The 11,374-nt window shown below is 40.5% G+C and overlaps 1 protein-coding gene across 1 annotated transcript in view; it reads left to right on the top strand.

The window, feature by feature from the left end:
* The first annotated feature begins 3,039 nt into the window (after positions 1–3,039).
* The window catches only part of PRKAR1B (protein kinase, cAMP-dependent, regulatory, type I, beta), an 84,215-nt gene continuing 75,880 nt past the window's right edge, over positions 3,040–11,374 (top strand). Inside the window, exons 1-3 of the mRNA XM_010186580.1 lie at positions 3,040–3,051; positions 4,650–4,820; positions 7,470–7,561. Coding sequence (XP_010184882.1) covers positions 3,040–3,051; positions 4,650–4,820; positions 7,470–7,561 — 275 coding nt within the window. The remainder of the gene's footprint in view (positions 3,052–4,649; positions 4,821–7,469; positions 7,562–11,374) is intronic.

Genomic DNA, 11,374 nt, shown 5'->3' with positions numbered 1-11,374 from the left:
GTTGTAAGGCTGCGCAGTGACTGGAGCCTCCTCAGGTGTTGTTCTTCCTTCAGCTGAAACATAGGAGTTTCCAGGTGGTGACAGAGTCTGAAAGGAGAGACTGGGACAGGAACTACTGCAAGTGAATTTCTGTTTGGAGATGCTCTGGCTGATAGAAAAGAAAGCCTCTGGGTCAGGAAGCGTCTGTGCTCCTCGACAGCGTTCTGAAAGGAAGGGTAAACCTAAAAACTGGCTCAGCATTGTGGCTGCTTCCCTTGCAGTGTGTAAATTCATTACAAACTTGTGGAAACATTAATTGGAAAACACAATGACCCCATATGCTGGGGACAGCATGCTGAATTCCTGTGTTTTATACCTCAGCATCTTGTAGCACAAATGTCTTCACTGAAGGTGAACATTCAAAAAATAAATGGGTCACTGCAGTTGTATTTATTGGCTCTTCGTTTAATTTGAGGCAATGTTGGTACATTTTCTTTCCTTTCCAGTTCATTATCATTGAAGTCAGTGACGATATTCCGGTTTCCCAATCAATCTTCCCCAGAAATCCCAGGAAAGACTTTGTTCACAACTTTAGCTATGCTTTTGGTCACTTGCAACATGGTTTAAACAGAACTAGGATTAGGTTATGTATGTATGATATAGGGTGTTACTGTCACACAGCAATGTTGGTTTGTAGATTTGGGGTGTGTTAATATATCATTGTATTGGACTGTGGCAGTGAGGCTGGAGACTTCAGTCAGTGGTGCACACGTGGTTCCCTCCTGCCATTTAAGACTCCCTAAATTATGTGTGATGCCCACTGAGGCTGGTATCACAGAATCACAGAATCGCTCGGTTGGAAAAGACCTCCGAGATCATCACGTCCAACCGCTCCTGTCTACTCCCTAAACCATATCCCTAAGTACCTCGTCTACCCGCTCTTTAAATACATCCAGGGATGGTGACTCCACCACCTCCCTGGGCAGCCTGTTCCAGCTTCTGACGACCCTCTCAGTAAAGAACTTCCTCCTTATCTCTAACCTGAACATGCCTTGGCACAGCTTGATGCCATTTCCCCTTGTTCTATCCTCCATCACCTGGGAGAAAAGACCAGCACCCACCTCTCTACAACCTCCCTTGAGGCAGTTGTAGGTGGTGATGAGGTCTCCCCTCAGCCTTCTCTTCTCCAGGCTAAACAACCCCAGTTCCCTCAGCCGCTCCTCATAAGGCTTGTAGATGTGACACAAGACAGCGTGAGACTTGTGTCCTCCTCAGCTGGCAGCTGAAAGCTGAGCAAGGTCACCCGAAGTGGCACTGGACTGTGGATAGCTGGAGCAGACCCTACATGACCTGGGAGTCAGGAGTGTCTCCACTGAAGCCAGAGCAGTTACAGGTGTGAAGGGGAGCACAAGATGCTCGCTGGGGCTTGCTCAAAGGCAATGACACTGTTTTTCAGTTGTGTCTTCCATGTGTTTTCTCATTTTAAGGTGGACATAATTGGGCAATATGATTGTGAATTATCTGTGCCATTCGAATAGAGAGTGAGATCGCTTGTTGTCATGACAACAAAAGATGGTGAGGTGTTTACTTGAAAGTGAGTTCTGCTCAAGCGTTCACATCAAGCTGTGTCTGAAGATCAGTGTTTGAAGAACTGTTCTTCAGAGAGTCCATTCCTCCTTTAAAATATTTGCTATATTTGTGCAGTTTTACCCCAGGATATATGGAAGATGGGTTTTTGAAAGCTTAACCCAGGACAGAGCATACGCTTTTATTTTCAAAAGGCACTCTTTAGTTCAGTAATGGAAATCCTAACTAGACTACAAATAGCGGCATATAGAAAAGCCAGCCAGTCAACTATCTGCTGTTTATATAAAAGGAGTTTGTAGTGAAGAGACTTCCTTTTAAAATGAATCATATGGTAACTCACTTTTATAATCCTTTAATATCTTTTTGGCTTTAAAAGGTATTTGTGTTTAAGAGCATGCTTTGTGATATTAGTTTTATCTCACTGAGCTCTCTTTCATGTATAAATCTGTGCTGGGGCAGAGGAGATATTATTTATCAATTCCTTGGAAGTGCTTTTATACAATCTGTACTGAAAAAGAAGTGTATGTTTGATATTCAAATGGGGCAAACTGCTGCTCATCTTTATAAGTAAATATGCTATATATGAAAAGAACTGTGTAAGTGCTGCATATCATTAAATAGTTACCTGACTGACTTCTTGTTGTAGTTATCTTTCAGTATACTTTCAGCTGCTTACTCTCCAGAATGGTGTTCATTACCTTTCAGTTAAACTTATGAAGAAGGTGCATTTGGTTATGTTCATTTAATGTAAACAGAGAACATTAGTGTTATCAAAGAGACATATAAGCTGCAATAGACAGCAATATTATTTAAAATTCTTCAGTCATAGTTTTGATGTTGATGACTGGTTATTAATAATGATAATGTGTAGCACACATACTTTTATGTTAAATGTTTGTGTTTCTGCAAGTGCATAATTGTAGTTAAGGAAGCTAGAGGCAGTTTGAGAGGACTTGTATGTGGGGAAGGAGTTGATGAGAATACTTAAACAGGACTTGCAGTTCTTAACGTGGTAGGAAAATCTCGCTGAGTCATTTTTCACATATCCAGTGCTGCTATTGGAAATTTGAACTGGAAGTGAAAAAGTTCCAGTAAGGATTTAATACATCTGAATTCAGGGTTTGATTGGGGTTTTTTTATTATTTTTTTTTGTTACAGCACCTATCTCGATTGTGTTATGGCCCAGGAGTTGCAGTGTTGTAATCCCAATTTAGAAAAAAAATACTGATCCAGGAAGAACCTGGCACTTTCTGAGGCAGGTCAGGACCTTGAAAAGTCAAATCTTGAGCCAGCCCTCTACATCTTATCTCTGTGCTTGTCTCTTAGATATTTCAGTAGTCTCTTAATCAAAACAAGAATGTGTGACTTGTTACTTTGAATTACACAGCATGGGAAACACTATTTAGTTATTTCAGGTAGCAATAATACATCCAAGATTGGTGTCAAAGGATCCTTAGGTTAATGAGAGGGGCAATGTCCGTGATGGTAAGGAAAGAAATTGGAATAAGACTAGAAGAGACAAGCGTCAGGACTGGGTTTGACAGACATTTGTAAACATCAATGGCAAAACATACATTAATCATCTGTTTTTCTTGCAAGCTTAAAAATCGTGAACTTGTGCCAGTTTTCTGTACTACTCTTTTCTGGTGTCATACCTGATGAGTTAACTGTAACTCATTTCCTCTGTCAATGAGGCCAACTGGCGATGCTGGTAATCTGCCACGTCTGGCACTGGTGCTCCCAGATCCTCCCCCCTCTACTGACTCCATGTATTAGCTCTGATTGGAAAATGTTATTGGAAATGAATTGTGTAAGACAGAGGCCATGCTCTGGCATCCCTGTCGAATGAACGTTGGCTTTATGGGATGTGGAGGGACTTCAGCATTACTGCCTTTTCAGTAGGCTGCACGTGCCCTTCAGATTCCTGTATCAGACAAGCTGAGGACAGGGCACGTGGTCCCTCCCATCTCCAGTTCTCCCCTGCCTTAGACAGCAGAAGACTGGAAGGAACCAGCCAAGAAGGCACTGAAGAGGCAGCAAAGGCAGCATGGTGTGTTGTGAGCAGGGTGCCAGGCTGAGGTGGTACCAGGGGACAGGGAGGTGGGCTGGGAATGAGCAGACAGCACCCCATTCCTTTGACTGATAGACTTGGATGATGCAAAAGGAATTTTACTCCTGTGTGCTTTCACTTGAATCCCAGGCAGCTGAAGAACGGGAGATGGGCTCTGGGAAAACACTGTAATTATGAGTAATCTTGTTTGTCTTAATTTTTTAGAAGTCAAATATTTCAGTGTATGAATTGACATTGTCTTGCAACTCGGACATCCTTTCTTGAAGGTTTTCTATACTGTTTCCTGCCCTTGTTACTATCTCTTCAGTGATTCCTCTGTATTTTACTTTCCGTTTCATAGGCATGAAATTTGGAGAATAACCTCCCTATTGGCCAGCTGGTGCTAGGCCAGCTTTTATTTTTCATAGTTCTCTAGAGCCTACCTTGGATCTCATTTTGCTTGGATGTAGTCCCACTGATTGTAAATCTGTTACATGGCAGAAGCTCTGGAGTAGGGAGCATCTTTGTTCTTTCTGGGGATAGTCAGCCTGCAAAGCAAAGCAAGAGAAAGAAACCTACCTAATATATTCACATGTGACTTCTGAGATGTTCTCTGTACAAGAGACAAAGATATGTACAAGCCAACTGAGAAAATAACAGCTGTGATGTTGGAGAGTAAGCAAAAGAGGCTTGTTCTTTTGCTTTCTCAGCCTGGAGTAGCTGCAATGATATGTTTGGAGTTTATAATGCATTGGTTTCCACTGCACGTAAGAAAGAATAGGTCAAGTATTGGAGTGATTGATACCTGTGCACACATTGTAGTTAGTGTCAGCCCTTCATGCTGCTCACAATAAATTTTTCATTTTCTTTCAGCAGTACACAGGAATTCACAGTCATCCAAATGTAGAAAGGAAGAGAGTTGTAGAACTGAGAGTTGTAGAGCTGAGAGTTGTAGAAGAAGAGTGAATCAAGTTTATCCAGCAAGTTAGCTACATGGGTAAGAGTTGTTTCATTGTCTCTTTTTGCCTTGCAGGAAGAATGCAAACAAATACTGGCTCGGCAGAAATCCAGCTCCCAGTCTGATTCTCATGATGATGAGATTTCCCCTCCTCCTCCCAACCCAGTGGTAAAAGCCCGACGCAGGAGAGGAGGGGTCAGTGCAGAAGTGTACACAGAGGAGGATGCTGTTTCTTACGTCAGAAAGGTAATGTGTTGCTGTCTGTCTGATTTGGAGATGTACAGGACAATTGAGTAACTCTATTTTGCTCATAATTTGAGATCATGGGTCAACTAGTAGGATGATGTCCTCACATGCTGGCATATGCATGGCTTGACCATCTTCTTCACACTCATGTTCTTTTGCTGTCTCCTTGACTAAGTAAGTTCTCCCTCAGTGTTGATGTCTTTGAGATGTGCTGCCAATCTGTCTCCCCCTTTAGCAAGGTGGGTAATTCTCAGCCGTTTTCTTGATAGTCATGGACTCAGGCAGCTTCTGAGTTTTGTCAAAACCTCACAGTTGCCAAAATAGAAAAGCAACCTTTTCTACTGGTGCATTTCCAGCTTTTTTTTCCTAAAGTCACTTCTAGCTCAAGTTTTCTTCTAACTTAGGTCATTTAGGTTCCCTAGGCCATTCAGGCACGTGGTTCCTTTGTTGACTGGGTACCACCTAATCCATAGGTTTTTGGAAGTCTGTTGACCATACTTGAGCAATCTTATGTGACCATTGCCTTTGAAGAAGTGCCAATCCCAAATTAGGCTATTTTTTTCAGTAGGAGCACTAATTTGGGCTTCTCTTTTTTTCTTAACTGCCTTTTTCACAAAAATACCTGGCTATGTTATATCCTGGATATCTCACTAACTCTTCTGGTTTGTTTTTAAACTGGCCAAAGCTTTCAAAGGTTATTAAAAGACAGACTTTACAATAGCATATGTCATGTTTGTTTAGGGAGCTAGGCTAAAAATGCGTTTCGTAAGGTTGACAGATGCTACTAATGTGCTTTTGTGCACGCCTGGAGTAGCTTTAACCCAAAGAGTTTTTGCTTTATGGGAATACATTTTGTCAGTCACTGTTTTTTGGCAGAATACTTTTTGCCTTTGCAGTCAGATGTGCTTTTGTCACCCACTTACGATACAAGTTCACTGGCTGCTCTGGGGATTTCTGTCCCAAGAAACAAAGAATTAGGAGAGCCTTTAATCCTAAAAACAAGTATGGAGTATTCTTTTGGCAGTTAAATAATGCTTCCAAGTATACAGTAAATTTTAACAGCACTGTGATCAAGCTATTAATGCACTACAGTGTTAAAACTTGCATGATATTTAAAAGCCACTTTCAAGCACTTTTCTTTCTGTACAGTTTGCAATATATCCCTTAAAAACCCTTAAAAACTTCCATGGAGAAATCACATTTGTCTCTGCTTAATATGGGCTCCATCTGACTCTTCTGAAAATCAAAGGAAATACTCCTTCCCACACCACTGAGTAATTCTTTCATGTTTATAATGGAACCTGAAGTTAACTTTTTCTTCTTCCTTTTTCAACAGTGATGCCAATAAGCCCTGACAGTAGCATGGGTAGGCAAGAGCCAGAAGAAACAATACAGATCATATTCTGTGTGTTCTGTGACTAGGGCTGTTATGATTTTAATTTACTAGGAACTGACTGAGCTTAAATAATAGTAATTTAGGGGATGGTTTATTCTCAGGCTACAGATGCTGTGAGGAACATAGAACTAGCACTGTGAGGGTTTGTGTCAGTGCTTTGTTTTCTGCTGTCAGCAAATGAATGCCATGGTGAGTCCCATGGATGTGTGTTTGTGACAGAGATTTCCAGAATACAGAAATAAAGGGAGACCCGAAAATGACGAATTATGAAACTAATTTAAAAGTGTAAAAAGCAAGGCAAGGGTTGTGTTAGGCTATTGCAAACATGGATTTTTAGATAGCAGCCAGGAAGAAGCACTGGCTTGAATTCAGGTGTTGGATAGAAGCACATCTGGGTCATAAGCCAATGTAAGGGATCCCTTGAAGGAGTGAACTATAGAATGAGTAGTGCTAAAGGCAGTGCAATGAGTTACGTCACTGGAGAGAAAATCAAAGGAGATTTAGCTTTGTGAGTCTCTGACTGGCAGAAGATGATGCTTGGCAAATACAGAGATATGATGTTTTTACTAATATCTTACCAAAATGGAAAGCCTAACTTTCAAAAGTCTTATAAAAAACTTCACCCTATATGAAAACATACTCCTGAATTTCAACATATATTTTGAGCAAATTCATGTACAATGGGACTTTTGCCTTCTCCCCAGTTCACACATAAAAATGTCTCTTTATTCTCAAATGCAAAAAATGTGCAGGATTTTGACCCAGGATAACCTCTGAGGAACTCCATTCCCTATGCCACAACCAGTGCTGAAAAGTGTGGTGTAATCAGCACATTTTTTACCTTTTACCTTAAGAAATGTTGCTTATTCCCTAGTTTTAAAAGTAGGTTCCTTCTTATATTGTTTGTGGGGCAAGAAGATTATGAAATATATTTTCCTCAGTCCAGGAGACTACACAGCTACCAGTACCTGCTAATCATAGTATTTTATGGATATGCTTTTTGCCACTCATCCTGGATCTTATATTTCTTTTCTGGTTGTCAAGTTGAGAACATAAATTCTTATCCTCACATTACCAAAACTGTAATTTATTTCTTTCTTAGTGGCTTTATATTATAGCCTAAACCTGTCTCGGTGTTTGAAATCAAACTGCATCCATTATCTCGAATAGTGGAATTTTCTATAGATTTCAAGATCCATGGAGATGTAGAACCAGGCATGTGATTACCCTTCATTCTTTTCCTTTTCCTACAGGTTATTCCAAAGGACTATAAAACTATGACTGCTCTGGCAAAGGCCATCTCCAAGAACGTGCTCTTTGCTCATCTTGATGACAATGAACGAAGGTATGAGTGCTTCATGATTTAAGGGAATATATAGCTTAACTTGAAGACAAATTGTATTAAATTTTAAATCAGGAATCAGAACTACTCTTACTGATGTATTTGAGTCATACTAGATGCATCCTCACACACACTTACAGTGTTAGAATGGAACAGGTTAGAATGTATTCAGATATATTTAATACTTTTGGATCAGCTGTGCCTGAAAAACTTAATTCTAAGTTACTTAAGGCATTGGCTACAGCAATCTCAGAAGCATTTGTAGTTTCTTCTGAGAACCCAGGGAAGACAGGTCAAGTGCTGGAAGAGTGGGAAAGAAAAAGTATATTGTCTATAAAGAGGTAAAAGAGAATTACAGGGAAATAATTTTGCTCTTTGAAAAACTGGAACAAATTATTTGTAAGCACCTGAAGGAGATCATGGACTTCAGTAACAGCCAACGTGACTTCAAAACTTGAAAATATCTTTCTACAACTGAGCAGCAAGTCCCGTAGCTAAGGAAGACACAGCAGAGGCCAAAGAGCTTAACTTCTAGTAAGGTTTTCGACACTAATGTGTATGACAGCTTCGTACACAATCAAGGGAAATGTGTCTTTGGAGAAACCACTGTGTAGTCTACGCAAAACTAATTGCATTGCCATACCAAATAGCAGTTATCAATGGTCCATCATTCTAATGGAAAGATATATTGAAGTGTGGGGGGGGTTGGTCTTTTTTTCATCATTATTGTCATTAATGACCTCAGTGGTGGAATGGAGTATGAGTGTTGAATTGTTAGATGATATGAAGATGCGGAAGGCTGCTTAAACATTGGGAAACAAGGCTTGAATTCAGAATTATGCTGACTGGTTGAAAAAATGTTTGATTGTCACTGAGTTAAGTACAGAGAGGTATACTTAGGCAAGAAGGACACCTTTATAACTATAAGACCGTTTTGCAATTTTGATACTTCCTTGAAAAACTATGTGGAGCTTATTGTGAATCACGGTCTGAATATTAGTCACTAATGTCAAGCTGTTTTGAAAATACTAGTGTTTTACTGGAGTAACTAAACAGGAGAACGTGCAAGACATGTCCTGGTGTTGGAAGGATTTCAGCTGGAACACAGTGTCCGGTTTTGGGCACTGCGCTTCAAGAATAAACATTTGGAGGAAGTTCAGGAAAGAGCTGTGGGAACGATCACAAATCTAGATAACATCACTTCTAATGAAGAATGGGATTGGTTGGCCTGCAGAAGAAAAGTCAGGGACAGAGGGATGCGATAATAGCTTATAATTGTGTATGAATAATGGTATATGAGGAATAAACTGCTGTGTGTGCCAAAGGGTAAAGAGTAATGGATTTAAAATGCAGTAGGAAAGAGTCAAGTCAGATCCTGGGAAGAGATCTCGCAATGCTTGAGTAGGTTGTGGAGTCTCCACCACTTGAGGCCTTTAAGAAGAGGTTAGACTATGGTCTGGCAGGAATGACATGAGTATGGGTCAGTCCTGCCTTGCAGCAGATCAGCTAAGTGATGTCGTGAGGTCCTTGCCAACCCCACTTTGCTGTGCTTCTGTGGTTAGAAAGGACAAAGACTTTGTCTGCACTGACATTTTAGTACTGGCAGAACATCAGCACTGCAGTCCTTTGGTGGGGCTGCTCACGTGCTTTCAGTCAAAGCATATTCAAAGTGTGCAAGTTTTGCTCCCTCTTGCAGGCGTTTACACAGTTTAATTACTTTGCAATGCTAATTATTATTGTATCACATTAGCATGCAGATTTCTGGAGTAATTAGAAGAGGAGTAACTTTGCACATTTCATCTAGCTTTTTCACCCACAGCAGAGGATTCTTTTACAGAACTGGTATAAATCCCAGTTATACCATCGGCATGCTAACGTGACAGGCACTGGAAGGGTAGGTTTTAGGGCTGGAAAAGGGACATTTTGGTAATGTGTTATCAAAGTAGGGTGAGAGTGAAATACTGAAGGAAAAGTGCTTTTTCTTGCACTGTGCTGACTGCATGTCATGACCATGGCCACTCCTGTCTGTTATCCATGGCCCGTTTACCTCTGTCGGCCAGACTGTCCTGTTATGGATGTGTGTTAAGAGTGAAGAGATGTGCACAGATTCCCATGTGTGTGCTGCAGAAGGGTTGTTGACTATCTGCTTTTGCAGTCCTCAAACTGTGGCTTGACTGGGTGTTTACTGCCCTTGCTGTCAGAAGATTTAGAAGCTTCGTGGTTTCTGGGTTGTGCACATATCCAGCTACATAACATCTCCCTTGCTCAAGGGACGTGTCTAGGTGCCTCATTCGAGCCTCACAACAAGCATGGCAAGATGTTGCTGATATTGGGGGAAAAAAAGGGAACTCAACAAAGGACACATGCATTCTGCTTTTGCAGACAGGATTGCAAGGAATTAATAAATTTTTCTCTCTTTGTATGTTACTGAGCTCTCTCTTGACATCATGGTATTCCCCTTGTCTGGTTTCGTTTGTCAAGTGTGGAGAAGTCAATAAGTTGGAGCATACCATCGCTGTTGCTTCCAGTTTGCATCTGGTTGATGCAGATACATAGTTCAGTACAGTGGTGTATGACTTCATTTGGGTTCTGTCCTCTTGGAATGGTGGAAAGCAATGTGAGGACATTTAATCTTCTGTGCTGCAGTGGTGGTGTTGGTCTTTATTTTCTTCAGTGCTTTCTACACAGAAGACAGTATCATTGTTTCACCATTCTCCAAGATTTAGGAGATATTCAAGTGGGGAAAGGGTGGACTAGCAGGACTTAATTCCTCATTTACAATGGATGACACTTACATTTTTCCTTCTTCTCTGAAAAGATACTTATGTTAATCTGCTCCATGGCTGTTCAGTCCATGTGACTTGTGTTGCACTTGCTGCTTGGCAGCTGTGAAGATTCTTATGTCTGACATAAACCCTTATTTATAAAGGCACTGTGTAATGTATTATCTCCATGTCACATATTCCATATGAATTATTAGTTGCATGAGAAGTCATGCTGAAGTTGAAGTAAACAAGTCTTTTTGTACTGGTGTCTGAAATAGTTTTGTTCAAGTTTACTTTCATGGTCTTATTTTAGATAGCATCTTTTCATGTGCCATGCTTAAAGAAGGCTTTCCTTCTCTCTCGTGCACACACACACATACAGTCTGGTGTAAAATTATACTGAAAAGGCCAATAAAAGAGAAACTGTAACTGTTTCAGTTCTAAAAGCAGCAGAGCTAGTTATCAGCACCTTTTGTCAAAATATTAGTTTCAGGAGTCACTAATATTATAAAGAACAGCGCAGCTCTGGAGAGTGATGTGGCAGTCCACTGTTTTCTCATGGGACTTTTCCACTGACTTCATTGTGTCTTGGTGAAACTCTGGAGTAAGGTCCTGGTTCTCTCAAAGTTGGTGGCAAAATGCCCATTATCTGAAGTGAAAACGTGCTTTTCACTGTTCGGGATCTGTTGTTCTCATTTGCAAAACCAGGAATGCTTGCCTTTTTAACTGTGTTTCTGTACATGTGCACCTGATACCTATTTTCTGTCCATCCTCCTTTGCCTAGAGCTGGTCTGTCACATGCACACTGACAAACAAAACCTCCAGTTTACGTGGATGTATCACATACTCATTATCCAAAATCATTTTGCATTGATGAGACAGTAGTTGTAAAAAGTTAAAGCAATATCAAGGCTTCACAAAGTTAATTTCTTATTGTATTCTAATAGGTATAGTTTGATTTTGATTATTTATTAAAACATCACACATCTAACAAAAACACTGGACTATAGTAAAAATTTCTGTGAAATAGTCGTGGGCAGGATAAATATTT

This window comes from Mesitornis unicolor, unplaced genomic scaffold, assembly GCF_000695765.1.
Source record: "Mesitornis unicolor isolate BGI_N332 unplaced genomic scaffold, ASM69576v1 scaffold35706, whole genome shotgun sequence".
Classification (NCBI taxonomy): domain Eukaryota; kingdom Metazoa; phylum Chordata; class Aves; order Mesitornithiformes; family Mesitornithidae; genus Mesitornis; species Mesitornis unicolor.
Note: the sequence above shows the minus strand (reverse complement) of the source record. Positions and strands in the feature narration are given on the sequence as shown.